Genomic DNA, 18522 nt, shown 5'->3' on the forward strand with positions numbered 1-18522 from the left:
GCTCGCACTTCCAGCAGCAACAGACCATTGCTACATTGGTGCTCATTCATTTCCCCTGTTGTTACATAGGGCATGATAGTGTTCAACTGTCTGGAGGGGAAAGTGCGCGAGCGGGTACGAAGTTGATGGTACGTGAAAGAAAAAAAGGCCTGAATTGCGTTGATTGTGCAGTATCAACAAAGGAGGGTCGAACCATTTCGGCATGAAACGGCAGTGTTGTACAGAACGGCGTTACAAGGAACGGCGTTCCTGGAACTAGTTCCTTTTTGGAGGAACGGAGGAGCGCCACCGTTCCATTAAGGGTCGGTGGAACTGTAACGGTAACTCGTTAGGTTTTTTAAGGAACGGCAGGAACGGCGTTCCTGCCGTTACATCGCTAGGATTTGGCTGTTTTTGATGCCAAACTCGAGTACGAAAATCCACAAGTCGCTACTGCGTTTCTGTTCCTATAAGCTGGTCAATTTGCCCGCCCTTCGGCCGTAAGTGCTTCTTCGAAGGTTAAAGGGACCCTGCAACACTTGCCATCGACTACTAGTACTGTATTTTGGGATAAAGTCTATTGTCCCAGAAATCTCCTCCCGCAAGAATTATGAAAATTCGTTCACAATTAACGAAACTACGCGCGATGAGAAATCGCGCATAATCGTTCCCTCTCAACTCTAGTGCGGACAAGGCGACGAAAGCTGCGCGCTCTCTCCCGGAGAGGGGGGCTGCTCGCGGCGTTCTCTTCGGCGGCCTTCGATATATCACATGCCGGGTAGTTTTCTCCTTTTCTCCGCAACGCGGAGGGGCCTATTTCCGGTCTGGTGCCACAAAAAAGCAGGCATGGGTGCCTGCTCGCAAGTGCGCGCTCGGGCTGGTAGGGCGTTTTAAGTGCGAATGCACTTTATAAGCGACCCCAAACCATCCACCGCCGGCGGCGTCGGCGTCCGCAGTGCTCCTCTATATTTAAAAAAGAAACAGCATCCCGCGCCAGGTTTCGATCCGAGGACTTTGCGGCCGCAGCGCGACGCTCTACCGACCAAGCCACGGACGCGACGGTGATATCAGTGTTAATGACGCGCCTTATATCTTTAACGCATTCAAACTACGTCGTCAGCGGCGTGCGTTGGCGACTCAGCGGCGTTATAGCGGCTTGATAACTGCGTGGTGTACACGTGATACTACAAACCCGATGGAAGAGATGGAAGAGAAGGCGGCGAGGCGGTGGGCTGCGGGGGCCGAGCGCAAGCGCCGCAAGCGGGCCGACAACCGTGCATTCGCACTTTCACATTCTCCCCCTCGGGGAAATGCAGGGGAATTTTTTTGAAGCAATAAACGGTTTTAGTCGAGTGGTCCCGTTGAAAGGGAAGTATTGAGCTCATCACTCAAACTTCGCATGCACTCAAAACACAAAATAAACGACAAAACTGTGCCTACAGGTTCAGGCATAGAAGAGGTTCGTACACAGCGATGACGACGACGGAAATGGGAGAATCTAGCCGCGAAGTTGACCAGTGACAGCCGATCGGGCAGCCATGGCCTATGTGACGTCCCTTAGGCCATGCATAATGAGGACAACTGAAGAGAGAGCGGTTGGTTTTTCCGCGTCTTTCACATCGATTTGCGCGCTCACCGCTTCACGTGCACGGGTAATATTTGGCTCAGGTATTCCTGGCAGTGTAATCTAAACGTCGCGCAGGTTTACTTGTACTGCTCAAAGAGTGTTGCAAGCAAGTGTTGCAAGTGTTGCAAGTGTTGCAAGCACAAGCTGCAGGCCGCAGCTTGTGCTTGCTTTCATGCTGGTTGAACTTACGCGGCGTTCGACGGGTGAAAAGCGTAGCCGCGAGAATGCTTTTCACCTTTCATCATTTGCCTGGGGAGGCCAGCACGCGCGTCTGGCCGATAGAATTGGTCCCTGGCGGGGAAAGATTGTCTAATACGGAATCCGCAGATTTCGGTGTCGGACCTTTAGGTGCAGGACGTTTCAGTGCGGACATTTCTGTGCACGGACATTTTGGTGCACTACGTCTTGGCCCAGACATTTTGAGTCACGGATGTCCCAGGCATTCTTTGAAAATTTTAGCTTTAATGTTGTAATTTCGGGACTTGATATGATTTTACGTTCGAGACTAGTGCTTGAGCCGCCATGCGTGGAAACTAACGCTAAACCCTCGCGGAGCATTGCAACGTAAAACCCAATTTCTGTAGTAGATGGTAAAAATTAACGTTGTTAATTTGCATGCGTTCAACCTTTTTTTATTATTTTAACATTCATGTGAAAAACCCTACTACTTTAAGTGTTACCGAAGCGCTTTGCTTTCACTTCACCCAACGGTGCATGACGCTGCTGCTTTTAGTCCCGCCCCCCCCTTCCACACACACACACAGCAAAACATCTGCCAAAAAAAAGCAACAGAAAAACTAGGTAGATTAAGCGGGTGTGCATTCCCTTTTAATTATTTTCTCCATCAATGTCGTATTCGTTGCATTCGGTGTCGGTTCTACTTAAAACTAACCAACCAACGATCGCACTTACGGTGGCGTTACTTAGGGGAGGGGAAGGCTGAGCCCAGCCAGCTACAAGCCCCCTTGGTAGAGAGAGAGGGGTGTCACTTGTGGTTCACCTTTGCGTTAACGGGACTTCAAAAACTTGAACACGACTGTTGCCGCTCTCATCACACTGCCATATTCATTTTTTTGCTCCTTATAATGGGAGAAAGCAATGTATGCCTGGGGTGTCCATCATATGCGCTCCTTGAAGAGCTGATTCCGAATGGGGAGACTGAAGGCGAAGACAGAGCGATTCCTGGAGTGGGGGCGCCATCGGTATGACCGCGACGCGTGGAAGGGCGTAGCCAGCAAACTATAGGGGCCATTGTGTTCTCAGCGGCTTTTTGGGTGGCTTTTTGTGGCACATTATAGAGGTTTCGTGAGCTCTTGGTGAATGTAAAGCTTTTTCCTGTATCACTGTATCCTGTAGCAGTGTATCCTGTAGCAGGCGGGAAGGGGGGGCTAGGACATAGAATTAAAATGTGGTGAATGTAGGCATGTAAACATAAAATGAAGGTTGGTTTTCCCGAACAGGATGTGTGGAATTTGTATGCACAACCCGTACGCCCTTAACCAATATTTAAGACATTAGAAGCTGCGCCTGTTTTCAAGAAGGCCCGTTCTTCCTCCACGACAATATCCTAGACCAGTGTTCGCAAATTCATTTTAGCAAGGCAGCCCAGCCTACGTAATACCCTTCATAAGGTTTTCTAAGTTCTGGGGGCTAGCTAATGTTTACGTCTTGGATATTGAGAGTGTGCTGGTAATTTATGTAATTTTGGAGGTGTGTAATTTTTAAAAAATACCAAAAATGCGTAGGACCATCGTAAACACCGGTGTTAGCTAAAAAAGAGCGAATATAAATTAACAACCAATCGTAAATGAAAAAAAAACGTGTGCTAAAGAATTCAATCGGCTGCATAACAGGTGTCCCCAGGAATAGGTATTAAACAAATATATATAAATGTAGAATTTCTAAAAATACCTGGCAAAGATCAAACATGGCATCAATCATTAAATAAATTCACTGCTCCAGATTGTTGTCCATAACCCACGTTAGGCGGAAATAAAAATATAACGGCTCTCCCAAACAGGCAAGCACCAGATAATTGTTCGCCGAAACGTTTGCGCGCCGAAATGTCCGTACACCGAAATGTTCGAGCACCGAAATGTTCGAGCACCGAAACGCCCGTACACCGGAATGTCCGTACACCGAAATTTCCACACCGAAACATCCTGCACCGAAATGTCCTATCGCCACCTGGAGTTTGTCCGGTGCTCCCTGAAAAATTCGCCTGGGAGATTTTCTTCTGATTATTTTTATCTCCAGGTAATCTGCTGCCGGCGGTGTTAATATTCGTATAGTATACGTAGTTCGATGTGAGTTTTAAATTTCTCACTTAATTTCGCCCCAGGATTATCCAAAACTATATTTTAATTTAAAAACCTAATTGTAACGTTAATGTAACGACACGTTCCAATTTTCGAAGTGGAATTGGAACGCGTTCCTTTCGCAATAAAGGAACTTGTAACGGGAACTCGTTTCAAAATTGGGAAGGAACGAGGAACGAGATTTCGTTCCTATTTTAGAGGAACGTGTACAACACTGTGAAACGGTAACAGTTATTTATTTTTTTTTTTTTCAGTTCAGTTCTGGTTCGGGTTCGGGTTCAGTTCCGGTTTTCGGTTCGGTTCGGTTCCAGTTCGACACCATGGTTAAAACACACTTAATGTGCAAATTTCAGGCACATTGGTTCAAAAATAACAAAAATGTCTTAAGACCGGTGTCCCCCCCTAACATTACATTTCACTTCATAAGCATGAATTATTATAATTACTGCGCTAGTCCACTGGGTGTAGCCCGGAAGAACCCATTCCCGTTTGACCCCATCCCGTTTGAAACCATTCCCGAAATGCCCTTCCCGCTTGACTCATCCCGTGTGCGCCCGCTCCCGAAACGACATTCCCGTTTGGGCGCTTCCTGTTTCGGCCCGTTCCCAAAACGCCCTTCCCGTTTCAACACGCTCCCAAAGCATCCTTCTCATTTCAACCCGAATCGTTCCAACCCATTTGAATTTCTGAAAATATGCGTTAACGTCTTCGAAACTGTTCCCCAAAATGTGCTTACAAGTAACGGGTCAACCCGCCACGGCGGCTCAGTGGCTAAGGCGTTGCGCTGCTGAGTACGAAGTCGCGGGTTCGTTTCCCGGCCGCGGCGGCCGCTTTTCTGATGGAGGCGAAAAGCAAAAACGCCCGCGTGTACGAGATTTCGGCGCACGTTAAAGATCCCCAGGTGGTCAAAATTAATCCGGAGCCCTCCACTACGGCGCGCCTCATCGCCTGCGTTGCGTCGGCGCGTTAAACCCCACAATCAATCAATCAATCAAGTAACGGGTCATGCACTAAAAACTTGTATGCAGCAATTTATCCAGAATCGACTGATATTTCCGCCGATAAAAGTTTCCGAATGCCTTGGGCCGATACTGCCCTCTTGACAATATTTGTAAGCTGCGAAAGTGTACTAGAAAGATACCCAATATCTTGAGCAATGCACGCATTGGATTTTTATGCAGTTGGTGTTAGTACGTGTGGCTGAAATTTATTTAACAGCCGCTCTTATGCTCATTGTTTGGAGTGTAGCTTTGTCTTCAGGTTCGAGAGATTTATAGATCAAAGATGTCCATAGGAGAAACTTAAAAAAAAGCAAAAATAATGATTGAATGTGTTAACTCAGCCAAGTACACATTTTGCGAGAACGCAAGGGGTTTTCTGTCCTTCGTTTTTGTTGTTGGATAAAAGCCTGCACGGCTTCTTTGTGCAGGCATTGCTGAAGTGTTCGAGGGGTGCTAGGAGCAGCTGCGGAAGTGCTTTCAGCTTTTCATTATTTTTCTGGGAAAGCCGGGTAGCGCGTCTAGCTGATAAAAATAATCCTAGCCAGGGAAGGGTGGTGATTGTACTTTTGGGGGGAGCTGCACATTTGATGTCTCAGGTCTATACGGCGCCGAGGGTACCGTGTGATGCCGGCGGAAGGTCTCTCTAGTTGTGGGGGCAATTACCGCATTAGAGCATGCGTCCTGGTCGGTGGGATTATCCTCGATGCGGCGTCATTCATGGGGTTGGAGATGAATAGAGGAAGGCCCGCTGCGGCACTTGAAAAGTTGCTTGCACCGGCCAAGGTATGCAGTGAGGTTCAAATTCGTAACAGGTCTACAGTGTCACCACTACAACGGATATATGTGACGAGGGACTGACAGCTCCTTTTGTAATGGACATGCCTGGTTGACAAAGCCGGGAATGTCTTCGACGCTGAGCAAATTTTTGGCGCACGTCGTAGGAACAATACTTATAGAGGCCGCCCGAGGATCGATGGCTAGCGCTCGGTGTTGCTATGGGTCGGTTGGTTTTTATTAGTTATTTACTCGTCCTTTGACAAATACCTTGAAGTTTGAGTTAAAGTTAGCTCTAGGGTGTGAATAAAGTAATTGTTTCTGTATAAACCTTTGGTTGACGTGGTCGTGTGTGTTAGTAGTCCCTCCTCACACTCTTTCGGGACATGGCCATGATGGTGTCGTTTTGATGTAATAAAACTTAAGTGTCTGGGGTTTTTGGGGTGGATCTAAAGAAGTTAGAGACGAGGGTCAGTCGACCGAACAAGAGCAAATGAGGGCATACACCGGGAGACCCTCGCGACCTAAATACGTTTAATTTAGGTATTTAACTGTTTTCGTGTAAATTTTGTAGATTTGTGAATTGGTATGACTTGAATTGTAACCAAATGTTGTCGTCTGTAGATTCAAAAACTGAACCCCAGGTTTGAAAAGCAGTCAAGGACTCTGGCTGTACTGAGCATGCTATTGCAGCGGCTGTAAACAAACGGAAATAAAGGAAAAACAATATGAAAATGTTTTTTATAACGTTTCATAAACTGGGTACGTTATTCCGGGAACGGGCTAATAGGAGAATACGAAACGGGAAGGTTCTTTCATACAGGGTTGAAATGGGAAGGAAGAAATGGGAAGGTTCAAATGGGAACAGGCGAAGTGGGAAAGAGTGAAACGGGAAGGTCGTTTTGCGCCGGGTTGAAACGGGAGGGAAAAAGCGGGAAGGGTGAAATGGGAATGGGTTCAAACGGGAACCTCCCAGTCAGTCTACAGGTCTCCGGTTCAGTGCCCCCGTTTTATTGATGCGCACAATGTTCCGGCCATGATTTCACGCAACTGAGCCCAGCTTTTTATATTAGTGTAGCTTAGTGGTTCCTAACGATGGACTTGCCAGATCAATTTTCAAACTGGCAAAGGTGAACAGGAACACCATAAGGAAAAAGGGACATCAGGTGGACCATCGTCACAGCAGTTTTATAAGTCAGAGAGAGGGTGTCGCTTGCACACCTCTTTTTACTATTCACTTTGGTTTTCTGTGCTTAGCTGCTTGTAAGCAATACTGCTCTTTAAGGGGAGACGCGGGTCTTGGAATCCCGAAATTTGGCCAAAAAATCGATTTTTAGAAATCGCCATTTTCGGAAAGTAGAGCTATTTTTCTACCTGTTAGCAAAATATCCAGACCCAGGAGTACGTATTTGAGCCATAATATCAATTTATAGCACCGACGACCGCTAAAATCGGCCAAGATTCGACGCGAAAATAGCATTTTTTCGACGACTCGCCCCTCGGGTTCTACATGCGCCACGGCGTCCATCTTGGTCGCATTCGAAAGCGCATCTTTTCCTTTTCAATTCCCCGCCAGAACCACTCCGTTTCGTCCATTGGTAGCGAGTAAAACCGGGGTAGAAAAGAGACGGAACGCGCCGCGTAATTGGCTACTGACTGCACGTGACCGCAGGGCGCAACGTCATTGGCTGGGCGCCGTGGGTCGTCTGCTCGGCACGCTCATCACAGTGCAACGGCTCATGTGTTCGTCTATGCGAGGACCGGCAAAAGCCCCGCATGGCGTAAAAAATAAAGTAAATATGTCTATCGATAACCGAAAGGAAGAACATGCATTATTAAAAGCGCCTGAAATACGATTTTCTGCTCGTGTGACAACGACTTATCGCGAGAACGGCGCCGAGACGGAGGTAGGCTTAGCGCCCGCGCGGGCTGCCGAGACGATAGCGTAGCGATATGATTACGCCTGCGGGGGCACTAAGGTGCGTCTATCTTTCGATCAGCAGCAAATAGAAAGAAAAGAAATGATAAAGTGGAGGATGCCGCATGCAGACGTCGCAAGGGAAGTGTGTTCATTCTGTTATCAACGATGCCGCGGCGGGTCGGCCCGCACTTCGGCGCGCGCTTCCTCGTCGGCAGTTTACCATATAGCTGAGCGATTTGAGAATTATAAATGTTCGCACTGCGCAGAATCTGCGTTGGTGACGTGATATACGAGTAGATTAAACCGAAAACGTGGTTATCCCACCTAGCCAAGCGCATGCACGTTACAGAACAGTGGCGGGCATTCCGTTACCAGCCCCTTCGCTGCAACTCATTTCACGCGATGCAAATCCGATTTGATAGCTACAAATGAAGCAGTAACATAACAAAATAAACATTTACAACTGTGGTGCACGATCGGCACCTCAGCCCTAGTCGCCAAAGAGTGACGGCGCGCTGCCAACAGCATAAAAATTGAAGCAACGTTCTGGCTTTGCTTTTGTTCAGTTTTTTCTGCCTAGTGCCATCTGTAGACAGAGGATTTCATAATTTTCCCATCAACTGATTTCAGCAAACTTGGTATGCTCGTGTTGAGCGAAAAGCGAGCTACATTCTAGAACCTTTCTTTTTTTCATATGCTCAATAGATAAAACTGTCACTTGTAGTAAAACTTCAACTGCGATTTTCTCGGCTTCCCTTTTTTTGCATATGTGCCTAGCCTTACAGGGGTTTTGAGATAGTTTTTTTCAAGGGATTTCTACAAGTGTTATACCGTTAAATTCGGGATAAAATGAACTGCATGCTGATGCTATTTTAATTGGCTCATTTTGCCCCAAATAAATGTTATGAGTAATAATATGAGCTCATTAAGTTTTCTGAAAACTGTACTTGGCATAATTAGACTAATTTTATCCAATCAACCAGCTTTACAGGAATATAAATAGCTTCAGCATGCATGGCAGGTCTTAAGCTACACATCCATACCATTTATTTTTTTAAAAAGTTGAATAAAAGTTCCTTAAAGGCCCGTAAGAAATTACTTAATTAGGCTCCAGTGTTTTCTTTACAACTCAGAAAATAATTATACCACTTGAAAACTAATTACATATTTGAAATGAGGAAGACAAAACACATATGCACAGTGATTTTCATTATCACAGACCAATTAATAAAAAAGTTCATTTCAAGACCCACGTCTCCCCTTAAGGCATGTTTTCTGTGCTTGGATATCTTTTCCTTTTCTTTTTCGGTGTAATGTGGAAGAGCCAACATAAGGGTGCTTGTTGAGCAGAGAAAACCGAAAAACACAAGTGCCGTCCGACGTCTGCTACAACTGTGCTACATGGCACGGCGCAATGGGGCTGCACATTACCCCTGGCCTTGAGAGCGAGATGAAATAGGGACTGAAGAATGCCTCTACCCACTCCCATACGAGAACCATGGGCTTAGTTGATGGCAAACAATCTAGCCAAGGACGTTTTTCCGCAATTAGAATCTACCACAACTGCCGCAACTCTGGTGACTGGCAGCACTGCGAAATTATTGTAACAGGACTTGCGTGCGTCCCGTCCCTTGCACCCCCCCTGTGAGAGAAAATCACACACCCTCTCACCCTGTGTGCGGTGCTAGGATATCCGAGTGCGTGGCAACCACCTGCGGGGCCAAGGCAGCGGCCACTCGTACTGGCGAGGCACCACGCCGCCGACGTTCTTCTCAAAGTAGCTGAACAACGGGAACCACCACGACCGCGACAGGTAGTTGTTCTGGGAGGCAACCTGGAGGGAAACAGAGGAGGGTAATAATGAACACCATAATAAAACCCTATTCGCCGTGAGATCGACATGTAGGTGGCGATAGCGTCGCTCTGCTAGTGTGGATGCTCCGCTGAGCGGCCCGTAAGAATGCACACTGTGGGCGCGCTTCGTGCCTTTTCCCGCCGTATGTGCGCATGAAAGGCACAAACAAGAGTGGTATGCTGTAGTTCGGTTTCTCAACGTTCAATGTATAGCATGGAAGCGGCAGTAAGTTTTCATTACTACGCCAAAAAAGCGACGACCCATCGAGAATTTCAGAATGGCTGTAATTGTGACAATGAACTTGCACGCTGTGGCTCGTAGCAAGCTCGATCTTTCCAGACTATGGCTTTGAGCCTTCAATAAAAGCATGAATAGGAACAAATCATGAAGTCTCGATCTCTTAAATTCAGTTTACAATGGCAATCTCAATCGCTTTCAGTGGTAGCATGACGCATTCTTGCATTTGTGGGATGCCCTGAAATGGTAACACTACTTAACTGCCCCGACATTTTTTCTAAGAGCTTACGATATTTTGATGTGTTCAAAAGGCAACATAAAATTACTAAATTTTGATCAGCGCAGAAATATAAATGTAACCGATCTAACGGGTCTTTTAAACTTAAGTGTGCAAACCAATCTTCTGGGACCTCACAGTGAGCACAAATTTTCTGTTACGGCGGCTCTGTTGACCATTTCCGTTCCCTTTAAAATCTAACAGCTGCCTGCAACAGCGAGATGTGTTTGCATTCTTGCGTATAAGGTCGCTTACGAACCCTAAAGCTGGCAAATGAAGTTGCGCTGTTGCAGATGCAGTAAAATGCTTCCTTTTTATTTCTCGTTGCGAATCAGCACAACGGGTTATCGGTAACTACTTTGTGTTGTAAACTGAACCTCGCTTTTGTCTTTGAATTTAATTAGGATTGGTTAAAAAACTGCAAGGATAAATGCTTTCTGTACATGTAACGCGAAAAGCCAAACGTTGGTTATCAGTATTACTTACAATCGAAAGTACGCTAGGCGTCGTGTTCTGTAGCGGTGAAAAAGCAGTACTTCAACACAAATTTTCAAAACTGATTAACCCCCTTTTGGTCCGAGATTGTCCAGGATTTGTGGCTCGTCTTTTGCAAAATTGTATTGAAAGCAAGCATTGTGGGAAAAAATTAAAAAAAAAAAAAAAACAGTCATGGCACACACCCCGCACACATGTGGGCAACAACGTACATTATATTACGCGATTTTTCCTCTTTCTTTAAACTTAGACCGGTCCACCTTAAGAGGTTAAGACGTGACGATATTAGGCATTTGGTTAGGTTGAGTGAGACCCATTTCTGGACAAGGTGATTCATGTCGGGATTTGAAAATGATATATATGAAAATGACACACGAAATGCCACATGACAGACGCAAACTCACAACTGCTTAATTTTATCGAGAAATCCCCACTAAATACTCTTGCGCATCCATAGAAACGTATTTAAAATAATACGTAAAATTAGCAACTCAGTATAAAAAATGACTGCCCGAAAATGGTATTTATTTTAGAAAAGGTACGGGAAGAACACGATCACACAGGAGCTTGCGGGTGTAAAATACGTGTCCGGTAATGTATGGGTGATAGCGCACAGGTTGTGTGCAGTATAAATTTTTTTGTTTGTTTCTTTTTTCTATAAGGACACAGCGCAATTTTAGAAGGGTGTGGAATTTGCACACGTATGCACAGGTCTCGTCGCTTCTTACCCGTTTCGCGTTCTAAACTTTTATCCTTTAAATAATCACTATGCCACCTTCAAAAAGGCCCCTTCGACGTTCCCGAAATGGCAGACGGCTGCACTCAACAATACGAAAAGTGCAATGTGTGGAAGCAATATTTATAACACATTTCACACCCAAGCGGTGACCCCGGCGAAGATGTTTCGTGGAATTAAACCAGCGCATTAACCCGCAACAGCCGCTGATCATTGCGTTTCTAGAGGAAATGCGCAAGCAGAGGCAACTATGTCATTGCTTACTGTCCAACGAGTACACATATTGGTTGTTTTGTCGTGTGCAGCACGCGTCTTGCGCCGCACCCAACGTGAACAAGCAGACGACTCGAGAGCGCCATCCACACTAGGAGCGGTTCGTCCCGCCGCCGCCAGGGGCCGACTGTGTTCGATCTCGGGGCGAATAGACCCTTTGCGAAAAGCGGGCCACACTGAACACTCAGCGATGACAACCCTGGTGGTTATTGCGACGACACCATGATAAAGGAAGTGTCGCACAGGAACGCCGTTGCGGTTACGCGTTTTGGCCCATCGCTTCACCATTCTGCAGCCTTATAAAAAGGTTTGCTTGGTTATTTTGTACATGCTACTAGTGGTCTTGTAGCATTATAAGGCACGATGCCCACGCACTGCTACGTGCTTTTTTGCAAGTGGTACGTTTACGTGCAGTAATGCTGGGCGAAAGGTTTGTACGACGCGCACCTTTAGCGTCTCCCTTTTAATTAGGCGATCTCCAGGGCAATGTGTCTTCGTTATACACCATCTTGAGAGCTGCGTTACACGTGCTGGTCTCAACTGATGCCGTTATTAGCGGCGAACATTTAGGTAGAAGAGTTGTTTCGGTGCAGGCAAATTCGAGCTTGCATTCGTGCTTGGCTCTGCCCACGTTGATGGATGTTTCGACATCTGTGAACCACAAACGCCTCCGCGTTCCTTTTTTTTATATAATTGTTTGGTGGTACAGTTTCACATGTGGATCACGACTGCCGAAGTTTCAACGCAATGTTCAGGCAGGAGATTTGTGTCGGTGCAGCCGAAAATTTGAGCCTGCAGGCCTGTTTCACTCTGCTTGTTTTGACATTTCAACAGTAGTAGATCGGGAATGCAGTCTAGGACTTTATTTTTTGTCTTTACATTATGCGAATTCCGTTCTCTCGTGGTGTTAACGGTGCATACAGTGGAGCGATCACACCGTACTCGAACTGAATTAGAACCTTGCTTTTCGATAAATTTCGGTGCAAGTATGAATCCCTTGACGCAATGTACGATTGTACTGCTCATGTGATACAGGTGGAACATACATCACATGTTTATAACTTGCATAACTGATTTGCATGAGTCCTATCACGCGTTTCCAACTGACATACAGACGGAAAAAGATGGATCGCACCAATTAAGAGAGATGAGGGACAATATTTCACTGTCTGCAAGGCAACAAAAGTTTGTTTGGAACATTTCATGGAGACAAGAGCAGTGTCTTTATGTATGCTTTCGCCCTTTACAAGAATGGTTTAGAAAGTTTGAACAGTCACAGCGTGAGCGCACAGCAAAGAACAGGCCCCTCATAGTCCGTTCATAGATAGCAGCCAGCTGCCACTACGACAAGGAAGGGCGCATCGAATAAACACAATTAGAACTTGACGACTAGTGTTCAGGCTATTGGTTCTCAGTAATAAATCCTGCATTTGTTTGCTGCTGATCATCATCGCAGACGACAGTATTCAATGCTGAAATTGTAGGATCTTGCAAGGTCTGTCTGTCGATTACCTCGTCAAATAAAAGTCCAGAATATCCTGCTCTTCAAACAAAGGAAGAGCAGCAAGAATATTTCCCCACCCAGTTATGGGAAAAACAACTTTAGCAGAATCGCATGCCATTATTATGCCGCGGCGGACATTAGCTGTTCTGTGTTTTCTGCATTTTCGCTGTATTCACTTCCTTCATGATGGCAGTGTACAGTGTTGCTAGAATGGCTTACTGCTCCTCCACTAGTGCTCGGGCCATTTTGCAAAGGGTCTATAAGGAGCAGGGCACGCCAGGTGAGAGCAGGTGTCCTTCAGGCCTCCACACCTCGCTCCCGGTCCCAGTTTCAATACATAACCAAGCACAGAACCATGGTGCATGTGTGATAGAGGGGCGGGAGGACTTCTTTAAAGATTACTAGAGTTATTATTATTAGGAAGCAAAACTGGGAGCAAGATTCAAATTTGGGGTTCAACTAGCAAAAGCTAAAACTGGGCAACGCGGCATAACGTAATGGGAGGCAGTGCAATGTTTCACACCAGCCAGCATTCTTTAATGCTCATCAATACATCAATATCTAATCTAATGCATATGAGTACTTCTGCGTTGTGTACCTCAATTAGGAATAGTGCCTCAACTGCCGAGAGATGAACCGATGACCTCGCGCATACCCCATTAGCACCGTAGCTACCAGGCAACTGTGGCATGTGCTAAGAGTAGGACCGACTTGTGGTGGAGTGATTTTGCAATGTGCATATAGACTTTTTTGGGGCCAAGTGCAGAACCCATTTAATGACAACCTGCCGTGGTGGCTCAGTAGCAAAGGCGTTGTGCTGCTGAGGCGTTGTGCTGCTATCTGTAAACGGGTTCGATTCCCGGCTACGGTGGCCGCTTCTCTGATGGAGGCGAAAAGTAAAAACGCCCGTCTGTTCGAGATTTCAGTGCATGTTAAAGATCCCAAGGTGGTCAAAATTAATCTGCAGCCCTCCACTACGGCGCGCCTTATCGCCTGAGTACCATTAGTGTGTTAAACCCCATAATGAATTTAATGACCAAATTACCAGTGATCAGGTCCAGCTCAACAGCTGTGTTGCAGTGGCCACACATTACTGTTCATTGGCCTCCTAGCACCATCTCAATTGGGTGACTGTAAGCAACTCACTCCGATGCAATACTAAGTCTACTAGTTACAGCCACAAGAATCAACACAAGAGCGTCAAACGGTAGGATGCAGTGTGCTAGCTTCCTGATGTGACAAAATGCTATCCGGCGAGTGAACTGTTGCCCCACCCAAAAGAAACCATTAGATCTTTTCTGTTCTGAAAAGGTTGTAGGTACTGGTTACCACAGCTTGTGAGTACTGACACCAAATTTTGACGCCTAAAAAATGACACAATTGGCTTCAGTAGTTTTTACAGATGCCTCACAAAAATTTTCGCAGCAATCCGAGGCCAGAATCACATTGAAAATCAATTTTAATTGTCCTGGCCGCGAGCTACCACAAATTGGCAGCATTAGCGAAATCGCTATCGGCATGACGACACACTGTTTGGCCGGTTCAGGATGACGTCATATAGTCGTTTTCGGAACCGGAAACGATAGCCTGCGCTGCTGTTGTAGGTGGTATTCGTTTGGGCAGGAGGCGTGGGTGTACCTCTGTGAGCGATGCTTGTAAACTTTGCGCACTTTGCGTGTTCGACATCTTTGCTCTTCAGTTCGTGGCCGGCGCATGGTGTTCCCTTGCACTGGTGCCGAAAACTCTGCGGTGTCTTATCTGAGCGGCCTGTGCACGTCGCCGAGCTCACCAAAGTTTTGCTATGGCAAGCTCGCGGTATGCGAAGTATTGCTCAGTGGAATCCTGTCTGAGCAAATCGACGACGACATCGAGATGCATTATTTTCCACACGACGATGTGCAGTGCGAAACATGGACTGAGTTCGTGCGTGGCGGTGGCCGCAAAAACTGTCGCCCAAGCCAGCGAGCAGAATTTGCTCGTTGCACTTCTCGGCTGCTACCTGCAGAGCCAAAGTTTACGGAGGAGCTGCACTAAAAGCACAGTGGAAGCGATTAAGCAGTTTTATAATTGGGAAAGCCGGTGTTGGGGGCCACCAAGAAGTTAGAGGAACCTAAACGCAACGCGCTCGCGCGCGGCGAGTTTCAGAAGAGGGCCGTCTTCAACAGCCCCGCAACGCTTGCGTTGCTCTGGTCAGCTTGGGTGTTGGGAACTTTAGGCTTAGCATCGTGGCGAATATTTGATCACCGCTATCTGTACAACTGCGAATGACAATCCCTTACACAACTTTTCACCACACTATCACCCCCTTTTTCGCACGTGGAACTTTATTTTGGCGATAATTGCCGTTTGAGTGATCGGTGACCAAGACATCTGCCGTGGCCTGTTTTGATTCTGCCGCGCAGGTGGCGCCATCTTTCGGCCGCTCGCCACACCGTGGTGCCGGCAGTGCGGGTCGGACCGCCGAACCTCCACTGCCGGTCAGTGTAGGCTTACCATGGCGGCAAATATCTGATCGCCGCTTTTAAATTCAGCGCTGATAACAATCCCTAGCACAATTTTTCAGCACACTATATTAACTTTATCGCATGTGGAACTTCTTTTCCGCAATCAGATTGATTGGAAGAGTGGCGACAAGCTGTTGCTAACACGGTCTGTGCCGGTTCGAGCCTTGGCGATATTAAAAAACAGACGACGGCGAAGACGTCGCCGGCCTAATTGCCTAATCTGTGGCCGAATAAAGTTGTTCCGTCTGTCTGTCGGGTGGCAGTGACTTATCCGAGTCCGACGATTCAGATGACATGTCGACTACATAATGGAGGTTAGCGCTTCAAGAAACAAGACACACGACAGAAAACAAACAGGACGGGCGCTCCTGTTCCTGTTATGATGACCTCGAACCAACTAGCCCAGCATCAAGTTTTATTAAGACATGTCAACTGCGCAGGTGAGTGCGGACCATGTGCAATCGTAGCAGACGATGCGGCAAACGTCCCTGACGTCGGATTTTTGATTGACGTTAGCACCAGCAGTTCTTGCGGCCACAAAACCGTGACATCACATTGTCCGTCCTGCATTTGAACGGCCATTTGGAGCGAGAGACCGAATTTGAAACTGATTAGAATAAATGCGTTATAATTAATTCTACGCTGGCGGCCGACCACTCTTGGTTTGATTTTTGTAATTACTGGACCAATAGGTATTCTTTACTGCATAAAAACCGAAAGCGAGAAATTTAGTGTCATTTAGTGTCGGTACTCCTTTAATACAGAGGGGAAGTTCTATGCAGTTAAACCCAAAAATCGTATGCCTACCTTTTAAACTACCAACTGCCTCTAGTAGCACTCACGGAAGTGCCATGTTTAACGCTACGACTGACAGTCTGGCATGTGCCTCGGAAAAGCCTGCCAATATGCCCAAGTGAAGCATTGTTGCATTGTTCTGGCACACCATGGGTCAACAGGCCCTTTAGGGTAAAGCTCTGACAATGAGACTAACACTCGCATCGGCTTGCATACATTTAAATAGGACGTGCCCAGTTCAACACTTACCGGTCAGTGATAGCATCAAACATAATGACTACCCCAGTCCGAATTAATTTGATGCATGTCATTAGATTATAAAAAGAGTGTATTTGTAAATTAATGGTGGAGCGATGAAATCTGCACCACAGTTTTAAGCCAAAAACTCACTGAAGGAAAGATCAGTTATAAAAAGGACAAGTTTGGGAACTCCCAACAAGACGGCAGCACACGAGCAATGCAGGAAAAGAAAATGCAGGTTGCTGGCTCACACTTGACACCCGACCACTACGACAGTCACCCCCATCCCTTGTGGCATACTACGTCAGCAGAAGTTTAGCCCAGTGCGTACCTTGAGAGACATGTTGTTTGCAAGTGTGTGGTAGATCCAGAACACCCTGCTGGTCACGTAGTAACCAATGACCACGTCCACGGTGTAGTGGCCACGCGAGAGTAGCACCATGAATATGCCCACTGAACTCAGGACCAGGTAGACCAAGTGCAAGTATTTACAGCGCTGGGGGGAATCTGCGCAAGCACCAGGGCAAAAGAAAAAATTAAATTTTTAAAGCACAAAGTGTGAAGGACCCTGCTACGCTACCGTGCAAAGGCACACAAAGGAAAGGCACAGCAGCACACATATGTATAAGAGATGTACTCACAGACTAACTACAGCACCTCTTCATATTATTCAATAAATGCTGCACAGGTCCCAACCAACTCAGGCTAAACCTTTCATTTATTCAAGTAAACATGATAGATGGCCCTCGTCTCATACTTTATATACGCTTTGCTGTACTTAAAACTGATACTGCATTTACTTGTTTGTAACGCGATCACAATTGTAACGCGAGGGATGACTTTTCGTTGCCTCCAGAAAGAAAAAAAAAAAATGAAGTCGCTATAGTAACGCGAGGGTGAACTTTTTGTAGCATCAAAATACAAAAAATTAACTGCCAAATTAGTCACGCGAGGCCAGCGGACGCATGGAAAAGCCATTTATGTTTCAATCACTGACTAGATGGCCAGCTGCGACGCTTTCAACTTCGTTCGCGGGATGCCTATCTGTCGAGCGACATCGCCTGCTTTGAGCTATACCAGTTCAACACTGACCTTCATGTGCCGGTAGCGCTGTTCCGTGACTAAATCAGAACAGCAACACGCTTATACGATTCGACATAGCAGCCGTAGCGACACCTACGCAAACCTTTTCGGTCAAGTTTGCACATGAAAAGGCGCTCCCCCACTGGAGCCGCGGAGTCTTCGGGCAGCAGCTGAATTGCCGATTTCTTCAGCCATTAAAATAGTGCATCTATTGAAACAGGCGTCAAACTGAGCGCAAAACGTTGTCATCGCAAGGGGGCCGAAACATTTGAGGGCAACGAAAACCACAAAGGCCTCGACACGGTACGATGCAAAAACAAAGGCAAAGGTCAACCCCGCCACACCACCAGGAAAAAAAACACGAACAGAGCTGTTCTTGGCTTGTAGTGGGTACAAATGGCTCCGGGACTTGTTGCCAACGTATATCGCAAGATGGCCAAAACTGCAGCCATTAATGATAGCTGGGAGCATCGATCACTGCACTTTTCAGGCAACTTGAATTTCGGTATTCGATTGTAACGCGAGGGTCGACTTCAGGTTGCAAAAATTAGAAAAAAGAACTTACGTTACTAGAGAGTAAATACGTACAGTAACTCTGCATTACTATCGAGTAAATACTGTAACTCTGCATGGCTCGAACATACATACCTAGTTTGGACTTTAGTCCAGCCTATTCAAGTTGTGAGTGTTTGAAGTCTAGGATTAAACAGTGGCTTCTTTTCTTTCCACTGGTCAAGCCCGGGCTTAAAATGTTCACAACTGCTTCTTGACAATGATAATTACAGGCCTATTCACAACTCCACTAATTTATTTGTGCCAATAATTAAAACCACCTTTTGCCTCACATCAACAAAGCAATATTTTTAATCAAAGTTGCCACAAAATTCTCAGGACTTTTAAATA

The 18522-nt window shown here is 46.4% G+C and overlaps 1 protein-coding gene across 3 annotated transcripts in view; it reads right to left on the minus strand.

Annotated features, from left to right (window-relative positions):
• Positions 1–9287: 9287 nt before the first annotated feature.
• Positions 9288–18522, minus strand: part of LOC144140195 (phosphatidylcholine:ceramide cholinephosphotransferase 2-like) — a 301789-nt gene continuing 292554 nt past the window's right edge. For all 3 annotated transcript variants that reach the window (XM_077672287.1, XM_077672288.1, XM_077672289.1), the window contains 2 exons: positions 16868–17043; positions 9288–9454 (listed from right to left, as the gene is read on the minus strand). In XM_077672287.1, the coding sequence (XP_077528413.1) occupies positions 9305–9454; positions 16868–17043 (326 nt within the window). In that variant the 3' untranslated portion in view covers positions 9288–9304. The remainder of the gene's footprint in view (positions 9455–16867; positions 17044–18522) is intronic.

The sequence above is a fragment of the Haemaphysalis longicornis genome, unplaced genomic scaffold, assembly GCF_048455015.1.
Source record: "Haemaphysalis longicornis isolate Haplotype H1 unplaced genomic scaffold, Haemaphysalis longicornis Haplotype H1 scaffold_1, whole genome shotgun sequence".
NCBI classification, from domain to species: domain Eukaryota; kingdom Metazoa; phylum Arthropoda; class Arachnida; order Ixodida; family Ixodidae; genus Haemaphysalis; species Haemaphysalis longicornis.